At 38.9% G+C, this 27,156-nt stretch overlaps 2 protein-coding genes across 2 annotated transcripts in view; both read left to right on the forward strand.

Moving 5' to 3' along the window:
- The window catches only part of LOC105208454 (neuroligin 4-like), a 105,434-nt gene extending 87,316 nt beyond the window's left edge, over positions 1-18,118 (forward strand). The window contains exons 11-12 of the mRNA XM_054234146.1: positions 306-804; positions 17,979-18,118. Coding sequence (XP_054090121.1) covers positions 306-766 — 461 coding nt within the window. The 3' untranslated portion in view covers positions 767-804; positions 17,979-18,118. The remainder of the gene's footprint in view (positions 1-305; positions 805-17,978) is intronic.
- On the forward strand, positions 18,004-18,993 carry LOC128919826 (protein couch potato-like). Its single transcript, XM_054225230.1, has one exon. The coding sequence runs from the start codon at positions 18,004-18,006 to the stop codon at positions 18,991-18,993; it is 990 nt and encodes a 329-aa protein (XP_054081205.1).
- The last annotated feature ends 8,163 nt before the right edge of the window (positions 18,994-27,156 follow it).

A 27,156-nucleotide genomic window follows, 5' to 3' on the forward strand; every position in this document is an offset into this window, starting at 1 on the left:
CAACAGCAGCAACAGTAGGAAGTCGAATACACAGTTGCAGGCAATCAAAGTCAACATTCGGTCCACATGTTGACAGATAAAATGTTGTGTGAGTGCGTGCTCTTGATTGCCAATGAAGTTGAGAGGTGTATGTGTGTTGAGAGGTGTAGAGGCCAACATGGCCGTAAATACCCAACATAGCCAAGAATATACGATTGCTTGGCTGCTGGCATATTTGTACCGCTATTTTCGGTATTAAATTGCTTAAATCCGCTTTCTATCTCCCTACTCTGACCACCTTGTTTTTCTTTCTCCTACCATTGCAGATGCACAACAGCAGCAGCAACAACAATATCAACAACAACAAGTTAGTGGTAAACATCAACCGAACGGCAGTGTTATGACCGGTGTGGCACCACAACAACAACATATACGAGCGCCACGACCACCAATACGCACAGCCTCCTCTGCGCCAAGCGGTGGCGGCGGCAGCGTAGGTGGTGTCACCAGTGGAGGCATAGTGGTTGGCGGCAATGGTGGCATCATAAACAATCTCATCGATCAGACGCCATCGAATGGCAGCAGCAGCAGCGGCGTCAGCAGTGCGCCCTCCAGCAAAGGTCACTCGCACCATCATCTGCATGCGCATGCGCACGCGAATACCGTCGGCGACAGCATCGGCATGACGAGCGCCTCCTCAAGCGGTGGCGGCGGCAGCGCTGGGGGCAGCAACACACATCTGCAGCAACAAGTGCCACAGGCGGCGATCGATGAGATGCGCGTCTGATAGGTGTCGGTGTTCGAGCTGGAATTATAGTCTTCTTGGTGAGTGAAATTCAAATGTATACGTAGATATATGCTAAAAGCTTATGAAACCGAGAAGGCTTCTCCTTTTTATGCCTTAATTGGAAATTGATATTTGAAAGAGTAGAGGGCGGTTTGCTCACATTGCCTCTAGTGTACAGCAGTTGGGAGGAATTACTTAGGCTTTGTTTGAATAAGAGCTTTGAGCGTTTTCCACGTTTTTGTTTTTCAGATAGAGAATTTCATAAGAACGAAAGTGTTCGGCTTTGTTTAAGCAAGTAAAGATAAAGTAAGAAGAAAGAAAAAAGAAAAAATTACTGCAAAGCGATGATAGAGGGGAGAGGCGTGGCAAAACAATGGAGTGGAAAAGAGTACACTTCTTCTCCGTGGAATCTTATGTAGCATACGCACAGGTGTCACAAATTCCACCCATTTCTATTGTTGCTTTTAGCTTTTTATTTGCATCTATTTTCCTTTTTACCGGAAGGCAGCACCATCTCGAAAGGCAAAATAGACCGTAAAGCAAAAAGCACACGCCTACCAAAGGAAGCAACTTCTGGCCTCTACTAGAGCTCATCTCTCCTTTCTAAATGGGGTTTTGAAAATGCCGCATCACACTTGAATAGCAATTGCAATGGAAATTTGCATTATGCGACGAAGCGCACTGCGGAGGCGTCTGGCAGGCATCTAAGCATCAGAGCTCCACAAATGCTTAGGTGAATTGCAGCAGGGAGCAGTGGAGCGCGCTCATAGCCAGCGAATTTGCATATTTGCACATGTGTTTGTGCCGAAATGGTGACATATTGTCACACTTTCCAGCGCTCTTGCAACACATTTGCTCATTTTGCTAGCCAGCCTCACCCGTCAGTCTACCAACGCGCACACATCCGCGCTCCGATTAAACACATTCACGCAATTACATGCACATATGTAAGTATTCAAAATGCCTGCATCTGCCGCTTGCTTCTGTATATGTACGCCGTCAAACATTTGATAATTTCGCATGGTTGACTGCCACTTTCTCTAGAGCCCGCCACTCCACTCTTTTGCTGCCACTCCGCTTTCCCTCTTTCTGCAATCACATTGTGTAGCCAACGCGCTCCACATTTTTCAACTCCAACGTTTTATCTCTAACCACGCGACGTTGCAGCTCGTTGACTTGCTAAACAAAAGAAACTGGAAATGATAAAATTATGAGCTTCTTAGGGCTTCCTTCGGCGTCTTGGCACACCGTTAACTCCCACTTGGCGTCAAAGTTGCATAATATGAATATATGTGTTTTTAAGTTATTCTTTTTCCACTCAGCGCATACTTGGCGCTACTTGCTTGCACGCTTGATTTGCTGCCGCTCAGCCATCAGTCATCTGTAAGCGCGTAAATTTAAAATTCATTGCCCAAGATGTGTGGGGAAGATGCATAAAAGTGGTGACAGGTGATTGCAGCAAGCAGCATTTGCACAGCGGTATGTATTCGTAAGCCTTTTTTATGAAAGGAGAAATTGCGGTTAAATGAACGAAGTTGGTCCAGCTCCTCAGGGTTTAATTGAGCAGGTGATCGAAGATATCAGGCTAAGGTGATAATACTCTGCGCTTACTGTCATACACTGTGCTCTTAATTAAAAAGCTCTCCCCTGGCTTGTCCCATTGCTACTTTTTATTTAACTTTCGGACAATATTTAAATTATTTTGTTCATTTCATATAATTTTTAAAATTAACTTTTGTCCCGATTTTTTTTTGTATGTACCCTGCCAAATTTTGTTCCGCTTGTATGACATAAATTCAAAGACGATCGCATTGAAAAAAGAGCTCATGGGCCCATTTCAGCCTGAAGTTAACAATACTAATCGCCAAATCCGTTTGAGAGCTGTAGTTTTTTAGTTATTGCGGCCCGATCGTGCGGTGTACTGGATTCGAAAACTGATTTTATCTCTCCCCTGGCAATTCATAACGTATACTATTAATTTAATTCATTTGCTTTTATTGTCCTAAATTACTGATACTGTGATAATTAAAGTGAAATAAATAATTAACCCAAAAAATAATTCAGTCATTTAAAACAATTAAATTTTTCATTAAAACGTCTCTCCCCTGCCGTATTTTCCCTAGCAAAATACCTGCCAGGGGAGAGGGTTAGAGACCAGGGGAGATACTATTCATCATGACACCCGGACCGGAAGTCATGAGCTGCTTGAGTCTTGATACTTTCTTCCGTGAACTTCTGAACAAGACCCCTTCCCCACCTCCAGCCATCACCAGCATCAACAAAACCAAAAATATTAGCCTCGCTGATGAACCAAAACCAAACTCTACAAGTCCCTTATCATCCCGTTTTGCTTTATGGTGCAGAAGCATGGACAATGTCAACATCAGATGAGACGACACTAGGAGTTTTCGAGAGGAAAATTTTGCACAAGATTTATGGTCCTCAGAACATTGGCAACGGCGAATACCGCAGACGATGGAACGATGAGCTGTACGAGTTATACGACGACATTGACAAAGTTCAGCGAATAAAAGGACAGCGGCTACGCTGGCTAGGTCATGTTGTCCGATTGGACGAAAACACTCCAGCCCTGAAAGTGTTCGATGCAGTACCCGCCGGAGGAAGCCGAGGAAGGGGAAGGCCTCCACTCCGTTGGAGGGACCAGGTGAAGAGCGACCTGGTTACACTTGGGATCTCCAACTGGCGCCGAACTGCGAAGGAGAGAGAGAGGTGGCGCACTATCGTCGATTCGGCTATAACCGGCTAAACGGTTGCAACGCCAATCACAAACATACATACATTTTAAATTAATTATTTGCCTTTGGTAAAATAATTATCTACCATAAACTTTACGTCTCTCCCCTGGCCGATGTATTTAGCCGGGTCGTCGAAAAAGTAATAAAATATGTATTAAGTGACTTGCCCTTACATGAGAAGATAAATAAAAGGGACAAAAATCATAATATAGAGGTTTCATGAAAAAAATCCAAAGTTTTTCTTTGGCCGTTTTCTCTATGCAATTGAAACCTCTTATCGTAGAATCAACCATAAATAGTTTTTGAAACGAATTGAATTGAAATTTTTGTGATTTTAATAACAGTATTTCCCAAAATAAATAAGCCCAACTAATTTCAATTTTCAAGCAAAAATTGTCCACTTATCTAACGCTTGTAGGCGTGACCCCGCCCTCCATTTAATATATAGATCTCAGCAACTACTTGTACTGACATATGTTACTGTTTTTACCGTAACTAAGCCGCATTCAGGCTTACTAAAAGCACATAGAAAAATTGCTCCGTAAGTGCTGATAGCCTGTTTGGAAAGCTACTGTAGTTTGTTCGATTCGCCAAGCGTTAGCGAGTAGCGACAGCCATGCGTGCACTCTCTTATAAGTTAAGAAGTCTCACATAGCCTAGCCTAGCCTACCACCCATTTGTACCCATTTCTTCCACATTTATCATTCCAGTTGAGTGTTCGGCTTTATTTAGGCAATGGGTTGCTACATGCGGCAGCAATATCTGTTAAGCCGAGCAATAAACGTAAATTTTATGTTATTACTTGCATGGAATTACTGCTACGTCGTTTCTTTATTGCTGCGTGTAGACGTGTGCTCGATCGTTAAAGGTGTGAAATACACAGAAAACACAGAAACCCGAGCGTTCACAGCTATCAGTTAACAGCACATTTGAAATATAACTGTGCATTCAACGGAATTGTTATGAGACACGATAATTAACAACTTCGTGCCAGAATTATCTGCTGACATAACTTGGTCAAGTCGTAAATGTGGCAAACGACAAGATAGATGCCATTGCAAACGGACTGCAAGAAATTAGGTCAAAGATGGCTCGAAGATAGTGGCGGTGGTGGCTGCATAGTGAACAAATTATATGAGAAAATATATTGCAATAAATTATAATGCAGAACGTGAACAGCGGACTTTGCCATTTTTTTCAATTGCTGTTTTTGAGAGAGTTTAAAATGTAGAATTTCATGAACTATTTAATGAATATTCTAATCACCGGCTACGTTTTCTTGGCTTGCTCCTTCGCCACCATTATCCTTGCAACCGTAAGCCTTCTGGGTGCTATTGCACTTCTTCTTTAATGCCACCTACAACTTTACCTGCACTTTGGCTAGAACTCAAGGCGCTTCCTCTACTTTGAAACTTAACCTCGCTTTCCCTGCTGCAGCCCAGCGCATGGCTTGCCATCGCTCTTCAAGCAACTCGATTCCATTTCACTTAACTTTTATCTTGAACCCCACTCGACTTTCGCCTTGATTTCCATGTATTCGTTTGTTCTAGTTGTTGCTGCAATTGTACTTGTGTCTGATTGTTTGGTATTCACTGAGTCGTCGCAAACTTCTCTTGACTGATTTCTTTATCAACTTGACTTTACGCGCTTCACTTGTTCGCTATTTCAAAACGCTTGCGCCGACAGCGACGAGGCGCTTCGCTGCCGTTTTGTTTTACTATCATTGCATAGCGACGCGGCGATTAATGCAGCCCTTTTTGGCGCCTTCTAAAGCTCGAAGGAATATATAAACACCCGCATATGTATGTATATATGCAGGTTGTGCATTTGTCAGCTGACTCGTAACTGCAGTGGCAGAGATCAGCTCACTCACAGACAATTAAATTTATTCAAGGATAAAGTGTTTTAGTTTGGAGGTTATATAAAGTTTTCTCAGTAGTCGAACGAAATTTGCAACACTTGCTTTGTTGCTATCTTCATTTACTGGTAGTGCTTTATTCAAGGATTTTTCTAGTTGGACTTAAAATTTCTTAGCACTCTTCTGCTTCCGTTATCGGCAAAGAATCGGGTCTTTCAGCGTTACAGTTCTAACTATACTGTGTCTATAAAGTGGGTCCTACACATTTGGGTTGCTCAAGTAAAAGAGGACTTCTAAATACACCAAGGTTTCCACTTGAAAAAAATTTTCTTAACTTAAATATTTAGCTATGTATTCAAGTTAATTTCAATGACCAGTTCATTTATGGTACTATTTATGAACACTCCTTTTTCTATCTTCTACAATTTCCTTTTCATTATTTCTGCATAACAAAAGCAATTTTTTTGCACAAAAAAATCTCGCTTTGGTCGCTTATTTATTCTTTTACTACTCTCTCTCTTACTATTTACTCGACGTCCTCTCTTCATGATACTCCACACAATTCGCTGTGCATGCACAGAAGTGTTAATCCGCTTATGAAAAACCAGAAAACATGAAAAGCACACAGCATAAAAGGCTAATTTAGACTGTTTCTGAGCATGAGAATAAATAATAAATATTCATGAGGCACTGCATGGCCGAATTGTGTGGGTGAAATGTAAATTTAATTGTACTTGAGCACAAATAATGAGCGCTTCAGTGGCTCTCGAGCTAAAAAAAAAAAATTACGCTCAAGAAGCGTAGCACATTAACCCTTGGATGTGTGGGTGAGTTAGAGAGACCATAAGTCAGTTGCGGCAAAATAGATGAACCCCATTTTGTTTTTCTGGTATCTGCTAGAAAATGAGGTTGTAAATTTTTTGTAAGTGAATTATTGTGATAGATATCTATATTAACAAGTAAGAATAGGCTAAGTTCGGGTGCAACCGAACATTTTATACTCTCGCAATTTATTGATATATTTTTATTAGAAAACATAGAATTTGACCCATACATTCGGCATAAATATATTTCACATATTAACCGATTTATAAGTTATTAAGCTCATCGTATTTTTGAAAATCCTATAATTAGGTATTCTCATATTTTCATCTGGTACAAAGACGCACTATTAGAAGAAAAATATTTGCTCTGAATTATATTAAGATACCTGAGGGATTTATCGCAATTTATGGTAAAAAATTACCATGGGGCACTGAACACTTCATATTCGATATCCGGGCTTTGAAAAGTTATAGTCCGATTTCGACAATTTTTTCACAAGTGATGCCACAGATCATATACAGTATTTGTGTAAAGTTTTATTTCGCTATCTTCATTGGTTCCTTATGTATATATTGTAAAGTGAAGTAATAAGATGGAGTTCAAAATTGAGTTACATGGGAAGTTGTCGTTGTTGTGAACCGATTTCATCCATTTTCCACACGTGTCATCAGGGTGTCAAGAAAATATTACATACCGAATTTCGGTCGAGTAGTTTCTGAGATATGGTTTTTGACCCATAAGTGGGCGATGCCACGCCCATTTACCATTTTGTAAAAAAATCTCAATGCAGCATCCTTCTGCAATTTCTTCTGTAAAATTTAGTATTTCTGACGTTTTTCTTTGGTGAGATAACCCACTTTTAGTAATTTTCAACCTAACCTTTGTATGGGAGGTTGGCATGGTTATTATCCGATTTCAACTAATTTCATGGTGTGTGGTGGGGTACGAAAGAGAACCGACTACAGAAAGTTTGGTTTATATAGCTTTATTGGTTTGCGAGATTATATAAATAACCGATTTGGGGGCGGAGCCACGCCCACTTCCCCAAAAAAATTACATCCAAATATGCCCCTTCCTAGTGCGATCCTTTGTTCCAAATTTTACTGTTATAACTTTATTTATGGCTTAGTTGCGACACTTTATGTGTTTTCGGTTTTCGCCATTTTGTGGGCGTGGCAGTGGTCCGATTTTGCCCATTCTCGAAGGAACCTTCTCACGTTCCAAGTTTCATCAAGATATCTCAATTTTAACTCAAGTTATCCGTTGCACGGACGGACAGACAGACATTCGGATTTTGACTTGTCTCATCACCCTGATCATTTTGATATATATAACCCTATATCTAACTCGTTTAGTTTTATGACTTACAAACAACCGTTATGTGAACAAAACTATAATACTCTCTAGCAACTTTGTTGCGAGAGTACTTTCCTCCTGAAGTTTTATAGTCATTTTCAGAATTGATGGTTTTATAGAGCAGGCAGGCTTGTAAATTCCAGTGTTTGCTGATCTCATAAAGTACCTGAGTAAGTAGTAACTATGAAGTATCAAAATCTGAACAAAACTTCAGTAGAACTTTAAGGAAATATTCTTTCTTTTGAAATTCACCATGATGTGGTGAAAATCTATTTACTATCGAAGAGCACAAACATTTTTTATGGGATTTCAAACAACTGAACTTTCTTGAAATCTTAATATTTTATATTTTACATAATCCATTCATGAATAACTAAAAACTTAACCTTTCATTGATCGCTTCCAGCAATTCTGTGGTGTATCTTGTGAAGCCATAATAAAGGGTGATTTTTTAAGAGCTTGATAACTTTTTTAAAAAAAAAAACGCATAAAATTTGCAAAATCTCATCGGTTCTTTATTTGAAACGTTAGATTGGTTCATGACATTTACTTTTTGAAGATAATTTCATTTAAATGTTGACCGCGGCTGCGTCTTAGGTGGTCCATTCGGAAAGTCCAATTTTGGGCAACTTTTTCGAGCATTTCGGCCGGAATAGCCCGAATTTCTTCGGAAATGTTGTCTTCCAAAGCTGGAATAGTTGCTGGCTTATTTCTGTAGACTTTAGACTTGACGTAGCCCCACAAAAAATAGTCTAAAGGCGTTAAATCGCATGATCTTGGTGGCCAACTTACGGGTCCATTTCTTGAGATGAATTGTTCTCCGAAGTTTTCCCTCAAAATGGCCATAGAATCGCGAGCTGTGTGGCATGTAGCGCCATCTTGTTGAAACCACATGTCAACCAAGTTCAGTTCTTCCATTTTTGGCAACAAAAAGTTTGTTAGCATCGAACGATAGCGATCGCCATTCACCGTAACGTTGCGTCCAACAGCATCTTTGAAAAAATACGGTCCAATGATTCCACCAGCGTACAAACCACACCAAACAGTGCATTTTTCGGGATGCATGGGCAGTTCTTGAACGGCTTCTGGTTGCTCTTCACCCCAAATGCGGCAATTTTGCTTATTTACGTAGCCATTCAACCAGAAATGAGCCTCATCGCTGAACAAAATTTGTCGATAAAAAAGCGGATTTTCTGCCAACTTTTCTAGGGCCCATTCACTGAAAATTCGACGTTGTGGCAGATCGTTCGGCTTCAGTTCTTGCACGAGCTGTATTTTATACGGTTTTACACCAAGATCTTTGCGTAAAATCTTCCATGTGGTCGAATAACACAAACCCAATTGCTGCGAACGGCGACGAATCGACATTTCACGGTCTTCAGCCACACTCTCAGAAACAGACGCAATATTCTCTTCTGTACGCACTGTACGCATTCATGTGGTTGGTTTAATGTCCAATAAAGTAAACTGAGTGCGAAACTTGGTCACAATCGCATTAATTGTTTGCTCACTTGGTCGATTATGTAGACCATAAATCGGACGTAAAGCGCGAAACACATTTCGAACCGAACACTGATTTTGGTAATAAAATTCAATGATTTGCAAGCGTTGCTCGTTAGTAAGTCTATTCATGATGAAATGTCAAAGCATACTGAGCATCTTTCTCTTTGACACCATGTCTGAAATCCCACGTGATCTGTCAAATACTAATGCATGAAAATCCTAACCTCAAAAAAATCACCCGTCACATATATGTTGTAATTGTAACGAGGTGGAATCGATACTTTATGCGCAAAATAATTGCAATATTCCCTTATAATGTGCCTCCCTCATTACCGCCTTCTTCGCAATTCTTTTCATATGAGATGGTTAGTGAAGTATTTTCGTATGGCATATGAAAGTGGTGGTGTTAGAGCGCCGTGAAATAAATGCAATCATTCAATGATAGTATATCAATTAATTAACTATTCACCTTAAATCAATGTACACTCGGCTGTCCCATGTTTAGCTCATTTGCATGTATCACCATTTTCATTATGCAATTTCTATATTGTGGCGATATCACATATGTGGTCACCGCAAATCTTTTCGACATACGAGTAATTTATTATTCAGCTGTATGCTAATTTATTTTGTGAATGTACGGAGTGCGCGGTTGAGGTCAGTAACACCGAAAACCCACATATGGTAATCACTGTGTAGTATGTTGAACATACAAATGTTGGCCGCATAACACGGTTGTATGTCTAAAAATGAAATTCGGTCACACCCACACACACACACACCCACAGGTACTAAACACCATTTATGTGTGAGAATATGCGCGTTTATCAGGTTTTTTGCCGACGGTATAACCTAATTAAAAGAGCCTCATTGCTAATTATTCGGTAAAATGCTGGTTTCCATAGACAATACACGTTCATACATACATATATGCACACATACAAGCGCGGCACAATCTCAGCCAGTCGGCCCACTAAATAAGCATGCAGCATTTCAGGCGTTTTAAACGGCATACGCACAAAAACAACTACAAAACGAAATAAATACCGCCATAAACACGCACACAACTTTATTCTTTATTTGCCATGAGCGCGCCATTTATTTACAGCTGTGGGCGTCTGTGTATGTGTGTGCGTGTGTGTGTGTGAAGAGCTTATTTGTTTAATGTAGATGTTGGCGCCAAAAAAGTATGCAATTAAAACTGTGCTACACAGTGCAGAAGCAATCAAAACACCCGTTAAACAAACGAAGGCGCACACACACACGCGTACAAGCCCTCAGCAACGTATGCATAGAGTTGGCACATGAAGGCTCGGGCACTAAAAAGCGAAAATCACGGGGGCGCCGGGATGCATGTCCTTGCCGGGCGCAATGGTAGTGAATGAACGCGCAAATGAATGCCTAAATGAATAAATTTATTTGAATGGAATTTTAAAGGCAACGCCGTGTTCCATTTACACGCCGACTCAGCTCACGCCGCTAATGGGCAGGTGTGCGCGCTTGTTGTCGATAATTTTCGTACTAATGTTTTCAATTCGTTTTCGTTTATTTTCGATGATTTGAGCGAACGCGATGTCTGCTTTTAGACGCGCGCTTAATTAACACTGTACAAGAATTTAGCGCCAATGAGTTGCTGTTGTTGAGCGGCACTCGCATCATTATCACAAGTGTCTTTCTTAATGCTTCACATTCCTTTTGTCATCTGTGTTGCTCACACCTAAGACTCGGCTACTGTGGCTTCAACTGCTCATTGCGAATTTACACTTGTAAATCTCATCAAAATCACAAATCAAGCCGCTTCTTATGCCTAAAAAGCAAGAATTTACAATATTGTGGAGGAGGAGATGTGAATGAGCTTGAGCCTAAGATTCGTTCGCATCAACTGCGAGCAAACACAGAGCTAGACAATTTGCCGCCGTGCTTGACAGTTAAAGTGTGTGAGTGACTGGCAGTTTTAGTAAATAGCTGACACGTGATTTGTATTTATTTTGCTAGCAATTTGTCTCACTATTGTGCTTATTTATTTTCATCTTATTTCTTTCGCTTTTAACTTTTCGAAATTCTCCTTTTGTACATTTTTTACATCCAGTCCACCATTGTGTCCTTAGGAAAATATTCGTGGGGAAAAAATGAAAATTTACGGCAATCGAAAAATATGTCGCAAATAAAAAACCACTCAGCGTCAGCAGCGTATAAATGTTTTGCGCCACTTGTCGCGCGCACAATTGACGATTTTTTTTTTACAGTTACGCAGGCAAAGGTGAGTGCATTCGCTATGAGAAATCTCGTTGTGTGCTTGCTTTACAAGCATTTTCGGTTTTTATTGCTTTTACGGTTATTTCGTGCACTTCAAGTTTATGTAACGCCATAACAAGCAGCGGCGCGAACACGTTGCCACAGCGAATTACAACGCACAATGGCAACTCTGACAATTGCTAACTGCGTTCAGCCAGCGTCTCTCACAATGGGTCTACGAGAGAGCCAATATTGCAAATATGAGGGAAATAATAAGTTGGGCTTTTGGAAATTCTGAAAATAAATGTTGTCACATCATCGATTCGTGGCGATAACTTCAGTAGTGTGTGAGACATGTATGTACATTAAACATATTGAGGGGCACGGCCACTCCCACTTTTATAAAAGTATAAAACTACTGTGCTCTCCTGCACTCAAAATGATCCTTGTGGCTTGTTTATAGCGCTTTATGGCATTTTGTTTAACGGTACTTTGTGAGCGTTACAATAGACTGAGTTCCCCCATCCAGTTTATAAATGCAGATGCAGCTAAGCTTTACGTAACTCCAGACCGCATAAGGAAAACTAATTTTATGGAAAAACTGAAAACTTTATTAATCTCCGCTCGACCATTTTTGAAATATTAAATTTTTCAAACTGTTTTGATTGCAGAAATGTCTCTTTCGTTGAACATTTTCATCACATTTCATATTTACGCTATCACACCGATTCCAATGTCAACTCACACGCCGGCTGCTAACTGACAGTTAACGGTTGTCACTAGCAAATATGAAATTTTTGAAAACTTCGCAACGCTTCGAAAAAATGAAATTTGCGTTTATTTTTATTTCTGCATGTAGACACACACACACGCTTGTATCAATTTGCAATTCGCGGCTAGAGTCGCCCGTTTTTCATACATTTCTAACTGTCATATTGAAACCGATGGAATTCGAAAATCTGAAAATACCACGTCGCCGATGTGATAACGCAAATTCTTTACGCAAAATTGAAATTTTTTATTTTGTGATCTTTTTTGCAGTTTGGTGAATAATATTGCATATGCAAACTGCTCGCCAAAGCCATAGCAATGGAAAATCGCTTGCAGCAGACCATTAGCAAAAAACTGCAACCACATTTAGCGGCGAAGTCACGGCTTTTTGCATTTGTCCATTTTTTATTGGTATTTTGAGCCGCAGAATTTCACAATTTTGGCTGACATTTTGAGATGGACGAAATGTGAAAGAGCGTGCATTTGGAATATAAATTTTAAAGTGAATCAATTATGAGTATTTCGAATTTCTCAATTTGCCAAATTCTCTGAGAATCTCTTTAACCTTAAAAGCAAAAATTATTAACGGCATTTTTGAAATTTAACAAAAATATATTTGTCAATTTTCACTTAACCCTTCCACTATAAGAGTGCCATAGTTATTATCTGTGCTGCTTTTATGATCACGGTCAGAACCATCTGTACGCACAGATTTCTTTTAAGTTCTTCAAATGAAATGTGCGAACTTTGGAAAGACAGCGTGTAGGACATCCGTAAAAGATATATTTGGTGACAATTCAAGCTGTAGGTGAGCTATTGTATATGCTTTACACTTTTTGGACAATTCGGCAACAGCGCGATGAAAACTGGCAACATGGTATGGGAAGCACTTCAGTTTCTAGAACTTAAGCTAAGGCTAGACCTTGTTACTTTTCGTAATAAACAAGAGTTGATTCATGCTTTACTTCAACTAACTGTTCATTTTTGCACTTTTTATTGCTTCGATTACAAACCATCATTATCGAAATCGATCAAAAACAGTAAACTTGTCCACCATAAATAGATACCGTGCAAATATACGAAACTTTAAACTCTGTGACTTTGCGCACTCAGTCTTCATTCATTTTCGTTTCTTTGGCATTTTTAAATGAGAAACCTTCAGTTTACACACAAGTTCTGTGTAACGAGATGTTTGCAGTGAACGCAAAAGCATTAAGTAGTCTCCCGGTTTGGAATTAACACTTCAAAACATTACAAAAACTATGTGTTGTAAAACTTTCTTTTCACACTGCAAATGTCAGTGTCACTCAAAACAGTATTAAGTGGACCGAGAGCGCTCACTCTCTCTCTCTCGCTCTCTCAATTTCCCTGCCAACTTCTTGTATAACTGCTACATTCGCAAGCAAAACGCCAACCAAGCTATCCTTACTGCGCTATTTGTGTCTTCATTCGAAACCATTGAAATCTGTCGTGGCTCTCTGGCAGTATTATATTCCTGCCACTCTTTTTTGTTCTAAACTTTCCTCTCCGCCTTTCATCGTCGTTTTTTGTACACACGAATTTTTAACAAAGTTTTAAATGGATTTTAACTTGCGTTGGAATAATTTTAATTGGATGCTCACTTCGAGTGAAAATTAGTCGCACTTCAGCTGCAAAGTGTGCGCTGCGGAAAAACTCTGTCGCCCTCCATCCCCTGTCGCCTTCAACAATGTGCAGTTTTCGCCACTAGGCGCTATTTGAGCACGAAGGACGAGCGGAAGTTAGCTTCGCACGGTCACATAGCTGCAGCAAAGCCTGTGTTTGTGGCACTTGTCCTCAAATGGCGCACAAATAGAAATTTGCGGACAGCGAAAAACAACACCGCACAGATAGTGTCTATGGCTTCGCACTGCTACATACACATCACTGCAGTATCCTTTCTGCGGCCCTCATCTACTTACACTCTCTCGCGACAATAACAGCAACGACACTTCATTTCAATAAGTCTCGCCTTGCTTATCTGACACTTGACACACTTTCGGCGCATTGCGTTTTTCGCCTTTCATCTTCCTGCTAAAGTTTGCGCGCGGCGAAAAACAACAAAACGAGCGCATGAGTCTCACTATTTGCCGCACTTACCAAATGCATTAAATATTTTATTTGCATGCTTAAATGGAAGCCTCGGCCCTTTTGAGACGCGATTTGTTAATGCAAAGCTTTTAAGTCGAAAAGATAGTTGTTAATGTAGTTGAGTGAAAACTTTACAACAACAACAATGCCACTTAGTAATTAAATGAAAGCAACTTAAATAATTATAAACTTTATGCTACAATCCCATTCTCTCAGCAAATAGGTCAACTCAAGAACAATTGCCGTTTCCAAACAATTCCACAAAAACTGTGGCTTTAAATAGCTAATTTCATTGGTCTACTAAATCAACGGCTTGCCCGCCCGGTAACGGTAAATTATATAATGGTTAATACTCTGGCTTTTTAGTATGATTTGGGTAGGAATTTATATGTCTTTCAATTATTAACACGCCGCCAGTATCACCCCATATTGCTGTGAATATTGCGTCTGCCATTTAAAATTTACACAAATAATCCCACATTAATATATTTAACGCTTATCCAATGTGAGTTTCATAAATTTCTGCTCCCAGAAAGAACCAATCAGAGACATAAGCGTCGTCAGACTGCAGGCAAAATTAAAAAAAATCCTTTGTGTCGGCGACAGTAATTGAGTAACGGCGTACGAGAATGTTGCATGCAACATTGCAACCATTTCCAATGAATAACACCCAGCAGCAGGTTGAAGCAATGGAGGGGTTTGTGAGTAAAAAAGTAATTATGAGAGGATGAGCATTGCGAATAAATGAGTTGAGAGGAGGAGGAGGTATTAAATATGTTCTTTTTATTATTGCAGATATTTTTATTAATGAAGAAAATTTGCTTAATTGCGAAAGTGAAAGAAAATAAAAAACAAGTAAGAAAGGGCTAAGTTCGGGTGTAACCGAACATTTTATACTCTCGCAATTTATTTATTTAACTTTATTTATATTATATAATACACAATTTGACCCACATATTCGTCATATATATTGTATAAAGTCCATTGAAAGTTGAAAACCATAATATTAGGTTAGAAGCACCGAGGTCCTCGTGTTCGATATATGGGGCATTAAAAACCTATGGTCCGATTTCGGTGATTTTTAGAATGGGGCTGCCACACTATAAACATGGTATTTGTGCAAAGTTCTGCACCGGTATCTTCACTAGTGCTTACTTTATATATTGTAAAGTAAACGATTCAGATCGTCTTCAAAGTTGTGGTATATAGGAAGTAGGCGTGGTTGTGAAGCGGTTTGGTCTATTTTCACAACATGTCATTGGGATGTAAGGAAACTATTACAAACCAAGTTTCATTGAAATCGGTCGAGTAGTTCCTGAGTTATGGTTTTTGACCCATAAGTAAAAAAATCTGAGTGCAACTTTCATCTGCCATTTCTTATGTGAAATTTCATGTTTCTGACGTCCTTAGTGAGTTAATCCACTTTTAGTAATTTTCAACCTAACTTTTGTATGGGAGGTGGGCGTGGTTACAATCCGATTTTCTCCATTTTTGGACTGTATAAGGTAGTACCTAAAAGAACGACTCTAGAAAGTTTCCTTGATATACCTGTAGTAGTTTGCGAAATATGTACAAAAAACTTAGTAGGGGGAGGGGCCACGCCCACTTCCCCAAAAAAATTACATCCACATATGCCCCTTCCTAGTGCGATCCTTCATACCAAATTTTATTTTCATAGCTTTATTTATGGCTTAGTTATGGCCCTTTATGTGTTTTCGGTTTTCGCCATTTTGTGGGCGTGGCAGTGGTCCGATTTTGCTCATTTTCGAAAGCAACCTTTCTATGGTACCAAGAAATATGTGTGCGAAGTTTCATCATAATATCTTAATTTTTACTCAAGTTACAGCTTGCATAGACGGACGGACGGACGTACGGACAGACAGACATTCGGATTTGAACTCCACTCTTCACCCTGATCACTTTGGTATATATAACCCTATATCTAACTCGTTTAGTTTTTGGTGTTACAAACAACCGTTATGTGAACAAAACTATAATACTCTCTTTAGCAACATTTGTTGCGAGAGTATAAATATAAGGAAACATGTAAATTTTACACTTCTTCAAGTGGGAGATGTCAGAGTTCTGGAGTATGTCAATGAGAAATACAAAAAAGGTGTTTTCAGGCTTAATTCTGCTCAGCATCTGCAAGGATTGGTTAGGACCATATCTAGCCTCCCTCTCTCCATCTCGCTTAAATTTTGAATAGATAAGCATAGAAAAGAGATTCTAACTTTTTCCAACGAAATTTTCTCGAAGCCAATCAGAATAACTTCTACACTAAATAATTAAGAACTCAACACTGTATATATTTATAATTGTGACTACCATGCTGTGAGTGTATTCATGTGCTTCATGAGAGCGCTTCATAGTTGCAGATCATCAACTTGTCCGTCTGAATTCGAAAATGTTAATTGCGAACCAAGTCAGCGTCTCTTAGCCACACAATATCATCATTATTCATTATATCCATGTGCACATTTACGACTAATTGCCTTAAATATTGACGGCCTCTTCATGCAGCCGAAAATGACAAGGACAACGGCGACAATCACAGTTTCATGGAAGTCTCTTGCATCTGCAACGATGGCATATTTTATAATTTGTTGCTCGGTTGCACATTTACTTGAGTACTGCATAGACTTTCACATTTTTTACGTTTTCCTTAAGTCGCCTTGCGCCTGTCTGTCGTGTGGCAATCATAATTGCAACTGCATAATTTTTCGCACCTCGCACGTCACTTACTCGCGTCAACTGCCTTCATATATGTTCTTCGCATATTCTGACTGACGTTATATTAACTGAAAGCAGATGTGCAGAATTTGTAGACTCTGTATAAATTGTGACGCGTAAAAGTTTTCCCGTTGCGGTTCACTTAGGACCACTTCAGTAGCTCTTTCTCGGAAGAAGACGGTCTCTCATATGAACCTGGCGATAAGGCCTTAGTATAGTATTAATCAGTTATATTTGGTCATCTTAAACTTAAGGTATTCAATTTCAATTTAACCTTTCTTAATTTACTTTACCGAACCAATACAGAATATGAAACCTGCACACCGTCTGGAAATAACCATTAAGATGAGTTCGACTTTAAACTTCAGAAATTCATAAACCGGCCGAGAAATGCTTGTCGACCAAACTTTCCTCATTATAAATGCTAGTACATACATATGTATGTTTCCATGAATGTCTGTCGGTTCACCATTATGCTTTTCTCGTTTGTTTTTTGTACGCTGCGAACTGGAAATTGCATTATCTCGTTTCCTTAATTTTTAACGATTCCTTCTTCTCTCTTACGCTTGTCGCTTTAATGAGTATGGAAGAAATGAGACAAGCAAGCCGACGGCTGAATAACAGTAAAGTAAATATAGGTGAGCCAGCTCACCTGCAATCAATATTTACCCAATTAAGCTCAGACATGAGTGGCCGTACCGGCGATTGGTGATCAAAACGGATATGCGCAATATGCAATGTAAGTCCAAACTTTCATTATATAGCCGTTCAGGTTTACTTCCATGAAGAAGACAAAAAATCTAAATACATATCTGCTTTCTCATGTCCCTGTCGAAGAATTTGTAGTATCGGAATAGTCCCTATAGCATGAGTTTTGGTTGTCCTTGCAGCTTCTTTTGGTCGATGTAACTTAGTTTCAAGGGAAAGTCGCCGCAAAGCGATTTTCGATCTTTAAATGAAAGTTTCCAGCAATCTCTTTCCAAACATTTTATTTCCATTGTTTTAAGTCTTCCTGATTCTACTCATATATCTCATACTTCTTTCCTTTCTTCTTCCATTGCCACAGCTCAAGTGATAAGCTGAATACGGACATGCACGAAGAGGATTTCACAGCACACGAACAACCAGAAAAGCAAGATGCTGAAGGCCTACCATTCAGTCAGCAGGCAATGGACTTGCAGCGCCTGCAATACGCGCATTTGACATCGGTGGCGTCCGCGTCGTCAATGTCACCGGCAACAACACCACCACTATCACCGCCTCAACCGATAAAACTATTGAATAAGCAGCAGCAACAGCATCACCAGTCACCAACAACCAAATCGAGCACAACAACAGCTCAGCCACAAATTTCAGCGGCCGTAGTAACGGCATACCAGCAGCAACAACAACTATCACACAGACAGCACGTACACCACATACAACAGCAGCAACAACAACAACCACGAGCCGAGCAAATGATTTCAGCGACCGATGTCAGCACCTCAGCGGCCGCTGCCTATAAAAGACAACAACAAAAGCTACGAAAACTACGCGAACTGCACTCGCTCGCCTTGGAGGGTGGCGACACGGCGCGCGGTTATTGCTCCTGCGATGAGCAGTGGACCTCATCATCGCCGCCCACTTCCGGCTCGCCGACACTCTCGTGCAACGAAGCACACGAAAAGACATCCGACGGAAGTGAAAGCAACGAAACGACGGCAACAACAGCATCAATGAATAGCGAACGGGTGACAGGAAGCGCGTACAAACAAATGAATGTGACAACAGGACACGGCCGGTTGGCTGACGGCGGTAATGAAGCTGGTCACAGCCGGACATGGCAACCGCCAAAACGCAACAACAACCACAGCAGTGTCGATGGTGTTGGCAACATTTGGTCGGGGACCCGTGCAAATGAGGTCGCCAAGGCAGCGGCGGCCGTGGTGGCGGCAAAGGCAGCCGGCGCTGCTTCAGCATCAACTGCGTCAACTACGGCAGCAGCGTCAATGTCGGCGGGTGCCGTACGCCCTGTACCGGCAGTACGCCTCAAGCAACAGCATCATGTGCGCTTCTCGGACGAAAAGAATTTCTCGGATTAGTTTGGCGTAAAGTCGAAAGCACGGACATAAGTAGAAAGTAAAATACAGAATTGAGGACGAAACCGATGAATGTAATGAAGGCAAATGAAAACGAATGAGCGAACAAATTGACGTGAAAGGGCGATTGGTGGCAATGACTCGGTTTCATTAAAAAGGGCAGGCAACATTTGTGTGCCGCAGGGACCTCAAAGTTATTTGATATTCTAAGGCTGAAATATTCCATTTAAGGCTAATTTAAAAAAATTACAACAACCTTTCATATCTACTACGGCCTACAATAACTTTTTAGCCTGAATGTATTCACGGAGCTCCCCTCGGGTCTGCGTACCCTCAATTAAATTAGACATCGATTAATGTTAATACTCGCGCCCATCATCCCTCTAGATGAGAACACCGAAAAAGCGCCATAAGACGATTTTTACTATAAAATATATTCAAGAACAACCCGGTATAAGCATTTCAGCCATTAGACCTATAAACCACAATTAGTCTTGTACGTGAGCGAAGTGTGTTGGCGTAAGAGCTATGTCTCTTTAGAATCAGATCAGATTGGAACTAAGAAGCTCAGCACCAAACTGCTAACCCTTTTTTTAACCTTTTAAGACCACACACTATGCACTCGATTAAGCCGTTCAAAAGTATACAATAAATAGGTTCACGCATGGTCCATTAGTTGATACGATATTATTAATTAGGCTTACTGTTAATAATGTTGTCAAAATTGATGCATATTTTGATTAATCCTTTTAGTTTTTCCGACCACAAAAAGCACTTGCCAACTGAAATGAAAAGCATTTGCTAATGGCTAGAAACTAGCAACAATAATAGGATTAATGAACATTTTCCATATTTCTCATAAAAAATGCAACAAAAGCAAAAACAAAGCGACAAAAAAGAATTGCAAATTAAAGCTGTGAAATTAAATGATCATTTCTGTATTTGCTCTTTTTTATATATTTTTATTTTATTACCAAATGCCAACAACAACAAACTACACATGTTTTTACAATCACACAGCAACAGGAGAATCAAAACAATGGCAAAGAGTGCACAGTGGAAAAGGAAAAGTGGCAAGGTCACAGGTTATTTCTAATTAAAGTTATTCAGCAAATGTTGATGCAAAAACAAAGGCGAAGAACAAAAACAGAAAGCACGAAAAAAGGGGGAAATAAAAAAAAATTACCAACACTAAAAACACAAAACTATAAAACTAGTTCCCAAACAACAATGAATGTTTGTGTGGCCAAAAGTAAATTAAAAAAACAGTCGTGTGCAATAATAATCACAAGCAGGTGAACGCAAAGGGTGTGCAGCGATAAAAAAAGATGTGTTGGCGTGAAAAAGTAAACCGAAAATTTCAAGTATTCACCAAAATGGTGTTTGTGGTGCTTTGCTTAATCGGAGCAGTAATTTGTTTTTGTTATAAATTGAACGCCCTTCTCATGCGAAATCCAGCACCCTTAATTGCCGAAAACTATTTCACTGCAAACTATTTCACTCACCTTCATTTATACACGTTTCAGTTCAAAGTTTTACTTCCGCTCTATTTTGTTTGAATTTCTCTGCTTCTGTTGCGTCTGTTTACAATTTGCTGCGTGTGCCTCTCGTTTCATTTTGGCATTTCGGTTTCATGTGCCTGCATGAATTCAATACATAGAATGTATTATACTGATGTTGTTCTAATTAAAACAAAAACAATAACACACACAAGTTTTTATTTTTGCACTTTTTTGTTAAAAAACAAAAAAACAAAATTTTAAAAATTCGTTTGGCCCCTCTTTTCACAAATCTCATATATTCACCAGCGCCTCTTAAACTGTCCGCCGCATTGGAGCAATTGTACATAGGTATTGTTGCATTTGTTTTTGCTGTTGTTGCTAATGCGAAACTTTCTACCAACACTGGTGTTGGCGCAAATTGATTTGGTTCGAATGAATGCTTAATGAAAACAAGGGAAACGCACGCAATTTCGGCTACTCAAGGGTTTCGGCTACACTGATTGCACTCGTGGTGCTTTCAAACTCTCGGTAACTATTTAAAACTGCAATGGAGTCAATTGGCAATCAATTTTGCCCCACCGAAAAGTATTTCCCAAATTCAGATTCATTTGATAAACTGTTCACCGTTAGATTTACATTTTCATTTGGTGCGTTGAATATGCTCTACGCCCGGCTGGAAAAAGAACTAAGAAAGATAGAGGAAACACGGGATTGATCTACTTAGGAGTACTCCTATTGCAGCTGTCATTGGACGGAAGCAAAGACAAAAGTGACAACCGGGTTTCTCATATCATTCGAAACATGAAGCCCGATTAGCGCGTCTGCTTGGAAATTGAAATGGCCTGTGAAAATATGTTCTCTCCATAGATCAGAGAGTACAGATAACTGGAAATCAGAAGCAATTGCATGTTGTCTTTCGTGTAGATTTTAAATAAAGAGTCTTGTTCAGTAGTTGCCGTGGTTGTTTCAGATTTGGATTTATCAACTACTTAAACAACATAATAGTATGTTAAATATGGAAATAATCTCGTTCTAAGCACGTTCAATAATTACATATAGCCAAATGAGATTATCAATTGACAAATGTGTTGTATTTGTTGTTGTATTACACATCTTTCTCTCGCTATCGGCCATTTTTGTTTACATTTTCATTTGACATTTCTCCTCTTCTTCGCAAAATTATCGATAAAACTAGGAATAACACCGAAAATCTAGTTGTATAAAACGAGATAATTTTATAATCTCGGATTATCAAGAGAGGAATTTTGTATGAGAAATCTTGTTTCTTAATTACAGATTATCGAGTTAAGCTCGTAAATGGAGATAATCTCGTTATATGTAAACATAGTATAAGAGTATGTGTCCAAAAGCTGATAGATATTTTTGCGGTACTTTTCGTTAGAAATATGTCTGTCTGTCAATGGAGTTGGCTTCGTTTCGGCCGTTATCAAATTCATCAGCCACTCAGCTCTCCGACCATCTTGTTCAACTCATCTTCTTTCGATTTAGCAAAACAGTGGACTCACTAGCGCTCACTTGTCGAGAACTTCAAAACAATTTGCTCAAAAATATATGAAAAGAAACGAAGTTTAATGTAAAATTAAGGCAAAGTAAAAAGTAGACATTTAATAATCGTAGGTGAAAGGAAATGTGTTGAAACCAAATTAAGTTTAAGTACAACTCCTAGACTGCACCGAAAACATAACTGAAAATTAAATATATATAAATACTAAATGTGTAACTACAACAAAAACAAGCATAGTTTATAAGCAACTTTTAATTGTAGAAGAAATAAAGTTAGCAAATAATTTTAGGGTTGCCATCTAAGTGGACGTGACTAGCCAAGTAGTAATGTATATACTAAACAAAGTAAGAGACTTGAATTTAAAGAGAAAAAAAAACAGTCAAATGAAATAAATTAAAAAAAAAAAATTAAAGAAAAATTCGAATTAATATTTGTAACTGCAATGTGGTTGGATGTTTAATTCGAGCATTTAGGTGTGTGCATGTGTGTGTTTACTAAGTGTGAAATTACATTAAAACGGTTTTCCAAAGTCGAAATACAATAACCTAAGTGTATCAACAATATATGTAGGTAATTAAGTAGCTAAGGTGGAGTACGTCTCATTAAGTGTATAAGTGTAAGTATTCAAGTGTAGTTCAATTTGAAAAATACCAAATAAATAAAATCAGTGAAATATGAATGGAGAAAATCATAACAAATCGCTACATAGAGAAATAAATATTTCTGAGTGAGAAACCAAACCGAGTTGTTACCGTTAACTTTTTTTTATATATTAATTATTTATATATTTATATTTATTATAATTGTTTTAAACTTCCATTCATTTGAATATTTTCAATAAATCATTGATTATTTTCAGAATACAATTTGTATGCTAATTACATGAGTACAGTTAAAGAATAAATGTGTTAAAGCTTTCTGAAAGTACTTAAATAATAGATAAATAATAATAAAAAAAAACGAATTGCATGTACATACACATATATATATATATATTGTTAGCATATAATGATAATTCAAAAGAATCTGTGAATCTGAAATGTGAAATATGAAACCCATTAAATATATCAAAGGCAAAACTGTATAATCCAATTGTATATAAATTTATTTAGTGATAAAATGGAGGATAAAAGTGCGTAAAAAAGCTCATAAATAAATGTATGTATGTATCTAGTTAAATATTTAAATGGAACAGAGCTCATAATATATGAGACGCTAAATGAAAAACTATAAAAAAAACCACTTCTACAAACTTTCATAAAATATAAAATATTTAACAGAATAGTTACCAATATACAGTACGCATACATAAATATAACAAACATAAATACCGTACAACAAAAACAAAATCACTTTTTAACAGTGAATTGTAAACTTAGCTGACTAATATACATAAATATGTGTAAAACATTAAGATTGTAAACTTAAAAAATATGTTAGCTAATTACTGTTATAATTAAAATTATTTAAAACAAAAAAAATAGTTGTAAGTTTTTAACGGTATGTTTTTAATAAAACGACATCAAGGAAAAATTCTCATTAATTTCAAATTGCGCAAAGCAAATAGCATTTTTTCAAATTGCCTATCAAAAGAATACAGCAAATTTATGGAAGCTCTCACTTTGTTTACACGAAAAACAATTTTAATAAAACTCCTGCCGCAAAGTAAACAGAAATTCACGGCGGCCCATATATATTTCATACAACAAATATTTAGTTTTCACTGTTTAAAAAATCTTTTATTTTTTTTGTTTTTTTTTTTTTGCGTAACTGCACACAACGCAAAAATACCAAATAGTTTGTATTATAATTATAATGTTGTTGTTATTGTTATTGTTTTATTTGTTCAAGCATTTGCACGACAACTCTTACTGTAAAACAACAAGAAAACAAAAAATATTGGAAAAAAACGCATAAATGACCAAACAAATTCATTATAATCGCATAAGTGAATAGCAGTGTGAGAAATATTACGAAAAATACTATAAAACGAAACTGAAAAAAAAACGAGAATTCAACCAGCGATGGCTCGGTGAATTGAAGGGTGGCAAAAATATGCAAAATAAACGAAACTGGAATTATCAAAAATAATAAATGTGTGTGTGATTCATTTAGTTCTCTTCTAGGCGGACCCATCACGTAGGAGTGTGTGTAATGTGAGTGGAGCCTTTCTTGTGCTCTCAAGTCGCTTACTTCTTCTTCTTCTTGACTCGCGTAGACACCGCTTACGCGGTTATAGCCGAGTCCAAAACAGCGCGCCACGTATCCCTCCTTCTGATAGTTTGGCGCCAATTGGTTTTACCAAGCGAAGCCAGGTCCTTCTCCAGCTGGTCCTTCCATCGGAGTGGAGGTCTCCCTCTTCCTCGGCTTCCACCAGCGGGTACTGCATCGAATACTTTCAGAACTGGAGCACTTTCATCCATTCGAACAACATGACCTAGCCAGCGTAGCCGCTGATTTCTTATTCGCTGGACTATGGCTATGTCGTCGAATAACACATACAGCTCATCGTTCCATCGTCTGCGGTATTCGCCGTTGCCAATGTTTAAGGAACCATAAATCTTCCGCAAAACCTTTCTCTCGAAAACTCCTAGTGCCGTCTCATCGGATGTTGATATCGTCCACGCTTCTGCACCGTAAAGTAGGACGGGAATGATGAGAGACTTGTAGAGTTTGGTTTTTGTTCGTCGAGAGAGGACTTTACTTTTCAATTGCCTACTTAGTCCATAGTAGCACCTGTTGGCAAGAGTGATTCTGCGTTGGATTTCCAGGCTGACATTGTTATTGCTGTTAATGCTGGTTACCAGGTAGACGAAATTATCTACAACTTCAAAGTTATGACTGTCAACAGTGACGTGGGAGCCAAGACGCGAATGCGCTGACTGTTTGTTTGACGACAGGAGATATTTCGTCTTGTCCTCGTTGACCAGCAGACCCATACGCTTCGCTTCCTTATCCAATCTGGAAAAAGCAGAACTAACGTCGCTTACTAAATTCTTTAATTCTTGAGATAAATTCGAGGGTTACCAGCTATAAGAGCTTTTTTTGCTACAGATCGGCACAGGGATCGTCGGTGAGATGACTTCTTCCGCCATTTGTTTACGCCACGTTAGGTTATTACCGCAATTACTAATGTATTAAATGAGAGCACGTTTGCAGCACAACGCCATAAATCATTAGTGAGTGATATAAATGTGAATTTCAATTAAGGTAAAAAATAGGTCATCAAATGGTCATCGTCCATACAAAAACTGGTAGCCGTCAAAAAAAGATGGAAGCTCCAATAACTTTTTCAACTTTTTCTCTATTTTTTTCTAAATCCAATACCACGAATTGCATATGCTTTTTGCTGTAATTTGCATGTTTTGTGACAAGCAATTATCACTGGCCAGAAGCTTTTGTGATGCATTAAAAAATGGCTACCAAAAGCAACGAATAACAACAACAAAACAAATAAATAGAAGCAAATTAACAACAAACTAAAATAACAATCAAGCGCACTCAACGCACTGCCGAAGCAAAGCGAACCATTACAAAGGGTAATTGCCGAAATTCAGTGCGAAACCGAATTCCCATTTTGTACCTTCAACCATTTCAGTCCATAAAAAGTATTTAAACAAGCATTTCTTGCAGCGGTGCTCAGTAAGTGCAAAAACAACAAAAAGCCTTGCATACAATCAGGTGGGTGGTTGCAGTGGTCGACCGCACACGTTCTGCGGTCGTCACGCCTTCGTGCGCCACTTGCCGCTCACCGCCCCCCATTCACCACAAAGCAGGCCACAAGCTGACGTGCGACCACAGGCAGCGATTGACGCAGCGTTCGGTGCCGCCAAGCAGCCAGCCAACCAGTCAGTCTACAGTTCAACTACTCAACGCCCACTTTAGCCATTAAAAACTATTTAAAAACCCGTCTATAATAACAATAACAACAATTCGCATAAAGCAGCATGAGCAACAACAATAAAAACAGCTAGGGAAAGAGGTCTGCAATACAACATAGTTGACAACATTTTGCATGAGCGACACAACGCAACATTATAATTGCCATTGTTTATGGAGTAAAGTTCAGTGTAGTGAAGTTGGATGCGAGTGAAGCGCAGCGTGGTGTATGCCTGAGCGTATACGCAACACCGCAGAATTCACGGAAAGTCGCAAACACGTAATCCACATTAAAAGTCAAAGCCAAATGTCATTGGAAATTAAAATTATATGTTACTTACATTTGGCAAAACTCACATACGCACGTGTACATTGAGTGAAGCTTTATTGCAGCACAACAACAAACCAACAAACAACTCATAAAAGTTGTACGAGTTCAGTATTATACGGGTGGGCTGTCCAGTAGGAAAGCAAGTGCCCGCGGTTATAGCTCTTAAAAAGCCCAGTCAGGTTCAGGGAAAAATGGATTTGTTCCATTCCAACTGTTGCTGACAATGAAAAACGACCCAAATAATGATAAAAAAAAACTTCAACTGTATTGCAATGGAACCTTTCAAACAGTAAGCCAATAATTATATCAGAACAGCAGAGCTGAAGTTCTTCTATAAAAAATCTCTATCAATCTCTGGCTATTTTCTTTAGTGAAAGATTTGTGAATCTTTTGCGCCACGTCGGACCTGGGAACAACAGCTCCTGCATGACTCGAAGAAAATCCATGCGTGGGTATTTAGTTTTTCTGCTCTGCAGAGCTTCTTAAATGCCAAACCACTGTAAAATGTCCACCACCCAACCACTCAGTCGGATTATAACACATTTTTGTTCGTTTGTGTGTGTGTGTGAGCTAGTTATATGACTGCAATAGCTTTAGCTGTTGCTTTGCCCATGCAACACTTCGCTAATGGTAAGCAATAATTAATGATGCAAAACGAGTGTAGAGAAAGCGAAAAAACGCAAAATAAAGCATGGACCCACGTAACTGCAATAATAATGTAATAACAACAACAACAATAAGAATAAGAATAGCAACAGCAACTGTATGGAGGAGCGTTGGCAAATAAAAACACACAAACTAACAGCCAACAGCCAACAGGCAACGACTAACGAAGCCGAAAGGGTGCCGCACACACCACAAACGCGAATGCGGGTTGAAGGGTAGAAGTGGAGGAGGGGGGTCAAGGGCAGTACATATGTACATACGAG

This window comes from Zeugodacus cucurbitae, chromosome 2, assembly GCF_028554725.1.
Source record: "Zeugodacus cucurbitae isolate PBARC_wt_2022May chromosome 2, idZeuCucr1.2, whole genome shotgun sequence".
NCBI classification, from domain to species: Eukaryota; Metazoa; Arthropoda; class Insecta; order Diptera; family Tephritidae; genus Zeugodacus; species Zeugodacus cucurbitae.

What these genes read in the sequence shown, in the direction of transcription:
- LOC128919826 (XM_054225230.1), top strand. Translation starts at nt 18,004, where the DNA reads ATGCACGAAGAGGATTTCACAGCACACGAACAACCAGAAAAGCAAGAT.